The 13,104-nt window shown below is 43.2% G+C and overlaps 1 protein-coding gene across 6 annotated transcripts in view; it reads left to right on the top strand.

The window, feature by feature from the left end:
* Positions 1 to 2,856: 2,856 nt before the first annotated feature.
* znf512b (zinc finger protein 512B) overlaps positions 2,857 to 13,104 on the top strand; it is a 50,580-nt gene continuing 40,332 nt past the window's right edge. The window contains exons 1-3 of one of the 6 annotated variants that reach the window (XM_086213819.1): positions 2,857 to 3,208; positions 3,665 to 3,883; positions 6,804 to 6,938. In XM_086213819.1, coding sequence (XP_086069945.1) covers positions 6,806 to 6,938 — 133 coding nt within the window. In that variant the 5' untranslated portion in view covers positions 2,857 to 3,208; positions 3,665 to 3,883; positions 6,804 to 6,805. Of the gene's footprint in view, positions 3,587 to 3,664; positions 3,884 to 6,803; positions 6,939 to 13,104 lie in introns of those variants that run through there. The other 5 variants (XM_086213817.1, XM_086213818.1, XM_086213824.1 and 2 more) reach the window with 5 other exon arrangements.

Genomic DNA, 13,104 nt, shown 5'->3' with positions numbered 1-13,104 from the left:
AGAATAAATTATTTCAGTTGAAGCATTTGTCCTGGTTTTCATGTTGTATTGCTGCGGAAGATGTGCATAGTATAGAAAATACAAAAAAAAAAAGATTCTCGTTAATTGTTCTCTCCTTAAACCCCCAAACTGTTCTTGAATAACCTGTGGTCATATGACAAAACAAAGCATTCACTTTTTTACACAACACTCTTACTCGTTGGAGCTTACCCCAGCTGCCTTCGGGCAAGAAGCGGGGTACACCCCTGGACAGCCACACCTATGGTCAATTTCGAGTATCTTGCATGTCTTTGGACTGTGGGAAGAAGCCAGAGTACCCAGAGAGAACCCACACAGGCATAAGGAGAACATGCAAACTCCACACAGAAATACTCCATGCTTGAGTCAGGGCTTGAACATGGAACCTTCTTGCGGTGAGGTGACAGTCAAACCACTGCGCCGCCCTATGTAATATCCAATTTCCTAAACAAAAACAAAAAAAAAAATTGGGGTTATTGTAGTGGATGATGCACTGTAGAGTTTGTAAATGGACATTTTTGGACAGTTTTCCTGTAGTTTGTAGTTGGTGGCAATCAGCTTCAAACTAAACGTACATGGCATGCTCTTGTGGGGGTCGGGTGTGGATGGATGGGGGGCATGAAGAAAACCACCATGCCATCATAAGGAGACACTGAGTCTCCATCTTCAACACATACGCTCACTGAGACCATTTATGCACCTGTGTGATGAACAGATTCAGTCAACAGTGACCTTCTCAAACCTGACACAATAGAGTTCCTTGGAGCATATAGTTGGCTGCAATTAATTTAGTAATGTTTATCATGAAGGGTCTCTTTTTTTCCCCTCTGGGATTTGGAAATGTTTTTGAAAGCTTGCATTTCATCTTTATCCTCTAACACACCCAAATGCTCAGTCTCCTTCCAGGCTGTTTATTGTTAGCCGCTTAGGGCTTTGATAAGCTGGATTTTAGTCATCTGGCAACAGTGAAATCAGTTGAGGAATACTCTTCTCTCTGTTCCCCCTCCCCCCTTCTGTTTCGGAGCTTCTAAAAAGCTGTTCCAGAGGAATAAAAATGTCTCTGGCCAGCATCTAAGTGTTAAAATAATGTAAAAAAGTTACACCTTTTTGAGGAAAGACAAACAACATACGTCAGCTGCTGGATGGACTCTTCAAGAGAGAGACTTTTCCACCTGGTCAGTTTTAAATTTGAAGCCTTTCACTGGAGGAAAAATAAAATCAAACACTAATAAACAGATAAATTCTGGGTCCAACATTGCAATTTACAAGAAATCACTGAAGAGAGCAGGATGCAGATTAACTTTTCAGTTGGCCAGACTTTGCAGAACAGTGGCAGCTAGTCAGGTAACGATAAATGCAAGCAGGTTCATTGTATCATGAAACATAATTTCTTTGAATCTTGTGAACAGAGCTAAGTCTCCAAAAGAAGTGGACATGTAAGGTGGGAATTCAGTAGAGAAAGTATGGATCGTGAATTACATGACAACACTGCCCTTGCCCTTCAGCGGAAGACTGACACAGACAAACCTAAATTTGCTCTTAACAGATGCATATTCTACATGGGTCACAGACATTTTTGTCTACACATTTCAATGCTTTTCTGATCATTTCAGGAATTTTTTCTATTGACCATGCATACCCTGAATTATCTTTATATATCTTTTATCTTTATAAATGAAAAAACAAAATAAAGAAATCAATGGCAAAATCTTCCGGCATACATTCAATAAAACTTCATGTCAAACTACATAGTTTGAAACAAAATTCCAATGTTATATATAATAATATATATAAAATAAGTCTTAACTGAACCATTACCTTATTCCTGATATGCAGGTATTTGTGAAGAAAATTTCCATCACCCCTTCTATACTTTTTCTGGGTTTATGTATTCCTCCAAAACTTTTCCAGACAAAGAAATTATTAAAATAAATAATGCTGTTAAAATAAATAAATCACTTTATATGGGTTTTTGTTATTTTGTAGTAAATGCACCCGAAAATTAAGTGCCTAATATAGTTTGGCAATAATACAAATAGCTCAATTTCTTCAGCAACCTATGATTCTGAGTGGAAATTCAGGATGTCCATGAAACCTTCAATTATTTAAACTTTTAACTTTGCACGATGATATCCCGAAATGTATGCATGGGATTTTAGCAAAACATTACACATCTTTTTTTTTTTTAAACGGTCCAACCATTCTTTGGCTGGTAACATTAGGTCCCAGTAAACTTATTGCAAAAATGAGCCGCTCCTGCCATCCAGTGGCAAAACTGAAAACATATTTAATACATAGATTACATCATTTTTTTCAGATTATTATAACAGGTAGGACATATTAGGTCATTATGGCAGGCACCAATCAAAGACTAATAGGGACCCTTCATGTTACTACCGAACCTGAGTGAGTAGGCAATGATAACATGAATTATCTGTTAAGTGAGTTGTGATACAATGTGGTTCAAAGCATATAATGAGTATTTATCAGCAGTGATAAATGGAGAAGGGTGCGCTTGTAGCCAAAGTGCAGCAATTAGGAATTAACTGATGTAATAACCCCAGGCTTGTCTAATGTTTAACTTCTTAATTTAATATTAATATCTTATTGACCTGGAATTTGGTATTGGAATTTCATACCAAAAGTCTACTCAAACAGACTAATGAACATGTTATTCCTATCGATTTGTTCTCTTTCCATGTCTTTCGCAAATATGGGGCAAGTTTATCTAAGTGTTTTTCAAAGACGGCCACTGCAGTGATTGGCTAAACCATCGGCCTCATGTAAACAAGTAAAATAGCCTACAACAATATTAATTTATGTATTAACCTATTTAATTGACCTTCTCCAGACGCGAGGGGAATATTCATCAGCGATTCAATAGAAATACTTAGCGATGGCTGAGTTAACGATTTTTAAACCCTGACATATTTCGTCAGGAACGGTCGCTGTTACGTCGGAAGAGCAGCACCAGCCGGAATCGCAACCACTTTACTGGGCAGAAACCTTTATATTTATCTGCTAAATATCGATGATGATAATAATAACGCGAGAGTTTGTAAGTTGCCTCAAGACTGTAGTTGCAACTGTCAAAGGTGGAGTAGATACGCGCATGACCCAACACACATTACTGTAGTACTGTACACGGCCGCCGAGATAATGTCCGTATTAAAATCGGAATAATCCTGAGGTAAGGAGCCGAGGAAAGTATGACATTTGGCGTCTCTGCTGGTTTTTCCCTCGCTTAGTTTTCTTATTCTTCATTCAACTGCCTCGCCGCCGTCGAAATTATCGCACAAAATATATTTTGTGCCTCCCTTTTGCTCCAGCAAGCGCGAGGATTTTTTCCCCCCTTCTCCTTCGTAATAAAGTCGCCATTTTGCCTCACTGCCTCTATAAACCATCCTGTACGCTAATATTTTTCCCGCAAGGAGTCAGGGATCTACCCATTTTCCTAGCTGGATTTGCTTTTCTGGAGTGTTTGACAAGAAGACGGAAGAAGTGCCTCGTGGTGTACATATTAATGCAGGAAAGGACGGAGACGAGGTGGCTGGAAACTGGAAATAAGGTTAAAGTATCCTGGATGGTTTTTTCATGAACACACGGAATTCTCATTCCCTCTGCCTTTCTTCCATCTCGTCTGCAGAGCGAGGGGACAGACAGACGGTGCCATCTGGCCGCTCTCGTCCAGGCCCCCAGCCCCAGTCTGACCGGTCCTTGACGCACAGCAGGTGTGAATGCCATGTAACATAACATTGGTGGAAAGACGCCCACTTAGGTGCCTGTCTTCTGACCCCCTCCTCTTTCACCCGGGTGACCCAGTGCCACCCGGCCCTCAGCGCTGGGTGACCGCCCGACACTTGAGGTAGGTGTGGCCGGAGATGGAAAAATTTGGGGCTCTCTTTTTCTCACATGAACCGTACAAACTTGGTAACCTCATTGTAGTTGACCCACACAGCATGCCACGTGTGGAGCTAAAACACCTATTTCCATGATGGTTTTCCAGCTGATTGTGATGGACTTTTGTTGTATATATCAAAATTCATCACAGTATTGCTGTTGTAATTATATATTTAATATTGTTCAAATGTTTTTATTACAGGCTATTGTGGGAGTGTTTGATTAAGTGGGGGAAAAATATTTAACCAATTGCTGTTTCTAACAACCTGAGATGTCTTCCTTTCTACATTAAAAAAACGCATTTCACCATAACACCATATCAATTTAAAAAGAGCAAATAATTGAAGGTTGTATAAAGCTCTTAAAAATCATACCATAGTTGTTGAAGAAATAGGAGCTATGTCCATTATTTTACCAAAATGTAAAACAGTGGGTGTAATTTTAGGGTGCATATGGTCATGAAAAACCTGGGAAATTTATGAAAATTGAAAATACTGATTTGCAGACCTGGAAAAGTTAAAAAAAAAAAAAAAGCCTGGTAACCTTGGGAAAGTCATGGAAATTTGCATCACAAACACCTGCATATTAAGGTATAATACTTGTCTAGAGATGATTTTTAAATAAATTGTGGGCATTGTTGACTTCCACAGAGAGAAACTTGTTGATGTGTATAGTGGCATGACCCCAGTCTGTCATATCAGTTAGATCATCATTGAAAATGTCTTGGAAAAGCCCCGAACAATTATTTCTAGGAAAGAGTGGAGACTCTGATTAATACAAGCCTATGAAGTGAAGATATATATTTTGAGCACAAAATCAGAAGAATCATAACTGGAATACAAACCAGTTGACCTTTACGGATAAATGTTGAGCAGACTAACTAAACCAAACAGTGGAACACACAAACTTTATGTAGAATAACTACTGTTACTTTTGATACTTAAGAATACTAAATACCAAATACTTATATATTGTTTCTGAAATAGAATTATAAATGGAGACTTTTACTAGAGTATTATTTTATCTTGGAATTTCTACTTTAATTTCAGTAAAGACACTGTGTACTTCTTCCACCTTTGGTTGGATTTTATAATGTAGGAAATTAGTACAATAAGTAAAGAGGTTACTTTTGGAACAGGTATAATGAGACAGTTTCTTTCAAGTATACTCACGTGACTTGTTGCATTCACATATGTAATAATTAAACACATCATACTAAAAGAGGAAGGTGTCTAGTGTTCATGTGTGCAGTATGTTTGCAACCTCATGCAGTATTCTCTACATTGCTCCAAAAACAACACGTATTCACAGCAAAGTGAGCATATGATCACAGTCACAAATGACACGCCATCATTTAATGCATGTCGATGGTCTTGTGTATCAACAGACGAGTGACCCCCACTGAATGACCCTTTGTTGTAATACACTACAGGGTAGTGACATGAATATATGCGAAGAGAAAACATGTTGGAACTTAAAAAGTCCCTCTTAAAATGATTAGGGATGTCAGCCTTCATTCATTATACTGTACCATACTGAGGAAGAATGAGGATTCGGATCTGATAACCTGCATAAATTGCTATTGATAATGATAGCAAAATTTGTAACACATCGTTGTCCAGTTTAGGCAAAAAACTTGGTGCTGAACTTTAAGAGATACATACTTATTATTCAAGAAGGCAGGGCTGCTCAAGGGAGGAGCTTTGTACCCCCTAACCAGTTCTTCTCTTTTACCCCTTTCACACTGAAAAACGCATGTCAACGCAGGTTTTTGTACCCGCATTTGCTCAGGATTAGGCACATTCAAGCTTTTGGCAGACTCGGGTCTGAGCTCCCACATTGAAGGCTGCATGCCTGTACTTTTCTCTCGTGTATGTCATTGCGCTGGCAATGTCATCATTACAAGTAAAAGTGCGCCGTGTCTAAAAAAGGCCGGTGATGTCCCAATAAATCACTGTGTCCCATACGGTTCCAGTAATCTGCCGCTGGATCTCTTCTTCTCCGCGGATGGCAAGCAGCTCGCAACTTCACGATCTTGCCAATGCGCTGCCATGATTGATAAAAAAGATGTGAGATCGTGATACAAGTTGTTTATAAACACGGTCACGCTTGCTCAGTTCACGTTAGGGCTCCCCGATTGGTGGGAGTTCTCAAGCAAAGATTAATTCACTTAAGATCATACACATGTAAATTGTTTGAAAAAAAGGAGTGAAATAGAGTCTCAGGGACATCAACAGGAAGACTGATCCTAAGGCAGAGGCCAAAACTTTATCGAGAGATGAGTGAGCAGCTCTCGCAGTGCAGCCCAGCCCAATTTTTTTTTTTTTCGGAGCTTTCACAATGACAGCCCGACAGGCGGTACAGTGACAAAATCAGAATGCGAGTCGCAGGACAACGCGGGTTGCCTTTTTCACACTGCACACGAGCCAAGCAGAGCTGAGCCGAGCCACTAAACACCCAGTCGGTCGACGCGGGTCAAAATGCCGAGTCAACCCTTTCAAACACTCTTGTTCACCCGTGTTTTTGGTGCAGTGTGAAAGGGGCTTTTGACTCACCTTTATCTAATTGTGAGAACATGAATTTTGTCTGTAAGTGAGGATATTGATTGTGAAATGAAATAAGGATGGTCATACTGTCATTACCACTCCATTTCATGTGTGTGTCTACAACCAGATAACCTTAGGTCCAATAGGACGGATGGCCTAGATGAGAAAATGTCACATTAAAATAAGAAGACAGCATCATCAGAGATTATTGATACAGTGGACATTGTTAATAATGTTTTGACTAGTAGTTGAACAGGATTGAGCATGACGAAGCAAACCCATATGGCCTCTATCTGTCGATCTCTCTGGTGTATGTCCCCCCCTTTACTACAATTGCAGGCATGGAGAGCCCAAGTGGCCCCAGGCTTGGGAAGCTATCTTCATCAGGGCTGCCAAGAGGCCGGACCTCTAAGCATGGACTTCCCCAGGAGCCTGCTAGAACTACACAAGGCCTTGAAAACAACAACAAACATAGTAAGTGACAAGCTGCTGCTCTTGTTCACCAAAAATGGTGTGTGTCTTTAGATCAGTGCTTCGTCACACGTTTGAAATGTAGGAACTGTGGGGGCTTTTGTTTGTGTGGTTCACTTCTGTTCCTGGATGGATTCCAGACTGAATTCCAGTCAGTAGCATGACATAGGCCTTGCTCAGACCTGGCATTAAAGGTCACCTAGAATGAAAATCATCGTTTTCGTGTTTTTGGTGTTTATTCAACGTCTCCCAGTTGTGGGGAATACACACGAAGTGTGAGGCAGTGTCATAACCTCTGTTTGAAGTATCTTCCCTTTTTTGAATTGCCTCGGGAAAATGGACTAATGCAATTTTGGCTGAAGTGTTGCGTCACAGTTCAGTCAGTGCCCCCCCCCCCCCCCCCCCCTCCACTCACACACACTGAACCCACCCCTTTCACACACGCCCCTTCGACATATTTCGGGAGGGGGCGATTATGCGAGCGAGCCGAGTAAGTGCAGCTCTCTCGTGTCGCTCGCTCGCGCAACACAAACTGGAGACTGCAGCAGCAGCACTGACTGACTGAGCAGATTGATTGCATGAATGGCCTCGACAGAATTTAGACCTTTGTTTTATCTGCGCTGTCTTTCGCTAGCTGGCCTGGCCTGGCTTGAGGGGGAAGGAATCTTGCCAGCCAGGCAGGCTACCAAGGGGCCAGACCACCGGGAAAACTCCCGGTTGTCCCAACGGCCACCCCGCCACTGCATATATGGCTGGATCCATGAATGGGCCGTGGCTACTTGGTATCTTATCTTACGAATGTTGTTGTATGATATGGAATGTTGTCAATTGGCAGTCACAGTTAGCACCGACGACAGTTAACAGAGAAAGTGGGAGTACTTTCTTTTCAGTGACAGTGAGGGCAGCCAATCACAGAGTAGTAGTTAAATGAGGTTGCCAGATAAACAACAGCAACCAATCGCCGTCAACCCATGCACTTGCATAAATAATGAGGTTGCCAGATAACGTCAGAAATGACCCCAATAGGGACAAACGACACATTCTAAACCCAACATGGTAACATAGCAGTTTCAGAGAGCCTTTTAGGAAGGTTCTGAGTCATTACAGACCAAACTATTTTTTGTGGGCTTACATATCACACCACAGAAGAAGAATTAATACCACTTTCAACCTCTCTATGGCACCTTTAACATGTACTATGGGTGATTTGATCACAACAGGGAAAAAAAACCTCTCAAAGTACAGTTGAAGAATGAATCATTATACATCACATGGACAATTTTGCACCCCTGCAGCATAGCGGCAAATAAGAGCTTACAAAGGCTAATGATAATCAGTGATCAGTGGATTCCAGTCCTCTGTAGTTTTATCCAGTATCCTATACAACCGTGCCAGGACCAAGAAAGCATGCCATAATTGGAAAATTTACAAAGCAATCACACTAGTCAAATGAACTGAATAATATAGCACTGTGTTCGTTTTCAAACAGAAATAATACTAATTTTATTTGAATATAGCATGGGGAAGTGAGCCCTGATTACAAGTTGTCCCTAGGACCCGTGGAGAAGCATTCTAGTGCCAGGTTTTAACTCACATATTTAGATCATTTAAGGCACATGTTAATGTCAGACCTAAAGAGAAGAGAAGGTCTGGATAAAAGCTTTATTGTAGCACTTTTGCTTTCGTATGCAATTAGTTTTCAATTTGATGAAGTCTTCTAAGTCTGGGCAAGCTGTTTCGGACTCAACCATTATTTCTCAGGGATTGGTCAACATAACATGCACCTAACCGTCACTTTTTTGAAAGAGTTACATTTTGTTGAGAAACTATGTTCCCTTCCGGGTTCGAGTCCCGGCTCGGGTGTGGGATCTTTTTGTGTGGAGTTTGCATGTTCTCCCCGTGCCTGTGTGGGTTCTCTCCGGGTACTCCGGCTTCCTCCCACCGTCCAAAGACATGCAATTTGGGGACTAGGCTGATTTGAATCTCTAAATTGACCGTAGGTATGAATGTGAGTGTGAATGGTTGTTCGTCTCTGTATGTTGGCCCTACGATGGACTGGCAACCTGTCCAGGGTGTACCCCGCCTCTCGCCCATGGATGCTGGGATAGGCTCCAGCCCCCCAGCGACCCTTACTTGTAAGGAATAAGCGGAAGACGGCGATGGATGGATGGATGGACTATGTTCCCTTAGCCTCAATGTAGTTTTACTTCTCACAACACAGTAGGGCCTGGAAACTGCAACATTTTCCTCAGACCAACATGCAGTGAGAAAATCAAACCAACAAGTATAGCCAAGTACTGACCTGAGTGAAACCCCAAGCCATCTGGATAGATGGAAGATTATGGAAAGAGAGTTATGTTTCAATCCAGTGGAAAAATGGTGCTGTTCTAATATGACCCACTTATTTTGGTTGCTTCAAAATAGTCTCTCACATCAGATACACACAACTCCAATACTTGACTAAGGTGCTTCAATCTTTTTAAAATTTTCCATGTTGATAGTAGCCCTAGAGTCAGGACTTTCATACCTGCCTGAGTGCGTGCGTGTGTATGTACATCTGTGTTTGCTTACTGTGGATGGTAATACAGAACTTATTTTGACAGAGAGAAGAGTGCAGGATAGCATTAAGTATACTGATGAATTCATTTATTGAAAGGCCTTCATTTTTATTTCATTTTTTGGTATGCTTCTTATAATAGTCAACAGTTAGAGGCTCTCTATCTCCTCACAAAAGCCATGGTATACTGGTTTATGTTTGTGTCTCTTCTGGAATTTATTCGTGCAAAACACAGTCTATTCAAATGATAAAGTGGTCTTTTATAGTATTTTGGCTATATTATCAAGATGGGTGTATAAATCACTGATGTGAAGTTCCTGGTGATCTATGTTATGATCATTTTTAGAAAGAGGGCTAAGGCTGAGAGAAATACACTTGTTTAATGACTCAATAATGACACTGTTGAGGTAACTTAAGACTATACTATTTTTATTTTATTTTTATCTTTTCACGGTGGATTTGCTTTGAGTCTGCCAATGTAGAGTGTGATTAGATATGCTTTGGTTACTACAAGTTTGTGTTAAGTCAGTGCTAAGGACAGCTTCCACAACAATTACTGAAGATATAAATTTACATGCCATGGTTTTGTCGTTAAAGAATTCAAATATAATATGGTAAAAAAACTAACAACTGAAAATACTCAAGAGGAATACAAGCACACGAACAGAAGGCAAGGAAACGGCTTGAGAGCAGGGTTGACACGTGGCGAACGTATACTCTGGCAGTGGGGAAAGGTGGAAGGAGGCTTAAGTAGTCGGATAAAACAGGAAATTTGGAACAGATGAGTGGTTCAGCCCTGCCGTAGAGGGAATCGCCCCGCCTCCAAGCACTCTGATTGGGCAGAGAGAGAGAGAAGATCAACAAATTGTGCACCAGAGTGAGAGCATGACACATCCAAATGTTAGCAACTTGTTGACAAATTAATGACAACCAAAAACAAAAAGACAACCCCTCCCACCCCGTTGAGTGATCTACGAAAGTCCCCCCTGGTCTGGGTGGTGCTGCACAATTCCATTGCCAAGTCATGTTCAGGGAGCTCAGAGTTCCATGGGACTCAAACTATCTTCATGGCAGAATTGAGCTGAAAATATAGAAAGCGGGAAAAATTACTTAAATTATACTGTTTCTTCAAGTCATCAAATAGCTGTCCAAGTATGTGGATCCTGTTGTTCGACCATATTGGATATGCTGCTGGTCGGCCCCCGACTAGTAAGTTATGATTATGAAATAGTAGCATACGGTAATGCCTTTTTTTAACCTGTTAGTATAGTTTGTTACCCGTTTCCAAGTCACCAAAGCATTTTCAATAATAGGACCCAAAAGGTGTTTAACTTGTCTGATAGGAATTTCTGTAAAGATTTGATCCTGTAAATTTGCTTCTAAGAGATTTCAAGAAATGGGATTTGATGGATCCAACCACGCTTTTGTACTGTGGTACTGATGTATATTAATATTGATAAATGTGATGGATGTCTTTTTCCATCTTTTTGGCAAACTGTTGTGCACCTTGGCACCACACAGATAGATATGAAAAAAATAAGAAATGAAAGGGTCAGAGTTGTGAGATCCTTATGCAATCTATTACACAAATTGAGACACAGCCCTGGTGGGTGGGTGCGTGTGGGGACTCATATTAAGGTTATAGCTGACTACTGTATGTAAACTCACCACCGCAGAAACAATGGCTAACAGTGGCTTATGTGATTTGACATAGAACAGGACTGTTTGTCAAGATTTTTTTTATTTTTTTAACCTGTCCTGTTCAGTAGCTGGGGCAATCAGCATCAATGTTCCTGGTGCCTTGTTGTACAGAAGCAGTTTTACTCTGCATAAGAGGAATCTGATAAACTCCTCCTATTGCCATTTATGCTGAATTTTATTTGGGATGTTATCGGTTCATTGATAAAGCTACCGGACTGAGGCTCAGGAGTGGATAGAAAGAGAGAACAGGGACAGGATAGGGAAGACAAGGGGGAGGGGGGAGACAAAAACAACAACAACAATAGCAGAAAGGAACAAAAACCAAACAAACAAACAAACAAACAAACAAAGAAAAAGTAACAACAACAGAGAGAAGAAAAATAAAGGAAAAAACATTGGTTGCAAAATTTCCAGTGCAGGCTTACCATTTGGTTCAATATAATTTTTCGATAAATGTCTGAGTGTGTGATTATGAGTTAGTTGTGCGCCGCATGCGTGTATGTGTGTATACACGTGTGTATGTGTGTGTGCTACGGTTTGTCTTGGATGCTGTGCATAGCTGGCTGTAGCTGATGTGGGGGGCCAGGACATCACACCCCCAGTCCAGGATAGCAGGCAGGCCAGGACCAGGCCACCAGAGCACCCAGAAACCCCCAGGACACGGGGAGCCCCAGGTCACCCCTCCCCCCAGGAAACAGCCACAGGCCCAACCCATGCCAGGACCCATAGTAAAGCATAGGAGCAGCAACCCCCACCCAGAAGCAACCCACAGAGAGACGGGGCAGAGAGAACCCCGGTTCCGTCGGGCACCCCCCCCACAGCATGAGCAGGGCCCAGGGACATAGGGCCCCTCCGGCCCGAGACCCGACCAGAGCCCCCCAAGAGGTCCGCCAGCGGCGAGGCTGACACCCACCCACACCCCACACCCAGGCAGGGCAACCACAGCCCACCACAATGACCAGACCCACTGCCCCCGTACAGAGCTACCCGCCCCCAACCCTCGATCCCCATCCCCTCCACCCATCCCCTGTTCTCCCCCTCCCCCCAGAGCAGGCGGGCTTCAGGCTATAGGGCCAAGCGATCCACCGCACAACAGCAAGGCCCACGACCAACCCCAGCCCAACCACCACGCCAGGAGGAAGACCACCCCCCCAAGAGCACCGGCCAGGCCCCCAGGCCTGCAATGGTGCAGTCAGCAAAGGAGGCAGCACTGGACCCACTCCCCGCCCCAGCTGCCCCCCCATCCCAACATGGGTGCAGGGTGCGTGTTGTGCGTGGGAATGTAGTTGTGATGATGTGGATGACTAGAATGTAGTTAAAATTGGGGGAGGCACCCAGGGCATGGGAGCCCCGCCAGTTGCAGACGGCAGAGTCTCCCAGTACATCCTCATGCACTCCCTAAATGGAGCCCTAAATGTCTACGATGTGATTAAAATTGGGGGGTCCAGCCCCTCAAGGCCTAGTGTCACATAAGATGTGATGTGATGGGACAGAGAGGCGATGAGAGGGGCTGAGGAATGGGCCAGACCTGCAGGGGGCCAACTTCCAGACTGGCCCCGCTGACCACCCCGTCACCGCTGCAATCAGCCGACAGGGAGTCCAGCCTACCTGGTCCAGGGGTCAAATTGGAGCACCAAGGGGCACTGTCCGGAGATCCGGGCAGAAGGTCCACCACCGCGCAGTGCGAGGGCAGGGAGGGCCCAGGCCCCTGGTGCACGGCGGAACCCCCAGCCAGCAGCCCATGGTCAGGGCCCCCAGTTTGATCAGCATCAAGGAGGTCAGCCCCCATCTCTCAGACGTCCCCCAGCATCCTCCCATTGTCTGGGAGTGGCGGCAGTCCCGGATATCGCGCCAGGGCTCAGCCCACCCGAGGACGGGCCGAGGTTAGCAAACCCCTCCCAAATGTGGGTG

This window comes from Aulostomus chinensis, chromosome 9 (assembly GCF_037954235.1).
Source record: "Aulostomus chinensis isolate RoL2024-O1b breed Wild chromosome 9, RoL_Achi_v1.0, whole genome shotgun sequence".
NCBI lineage: Eukaryota > Metazoa > Chordata > Actinopteri > Syngnathiformes > Aulostomidae > Aulostomus > Aulostomus chinensis.
The sequence above is the reverse complement of the archived record's forward strand: the minus strand, read 5'-3'. Positions and strand labels throughout refer to the sequence as shown.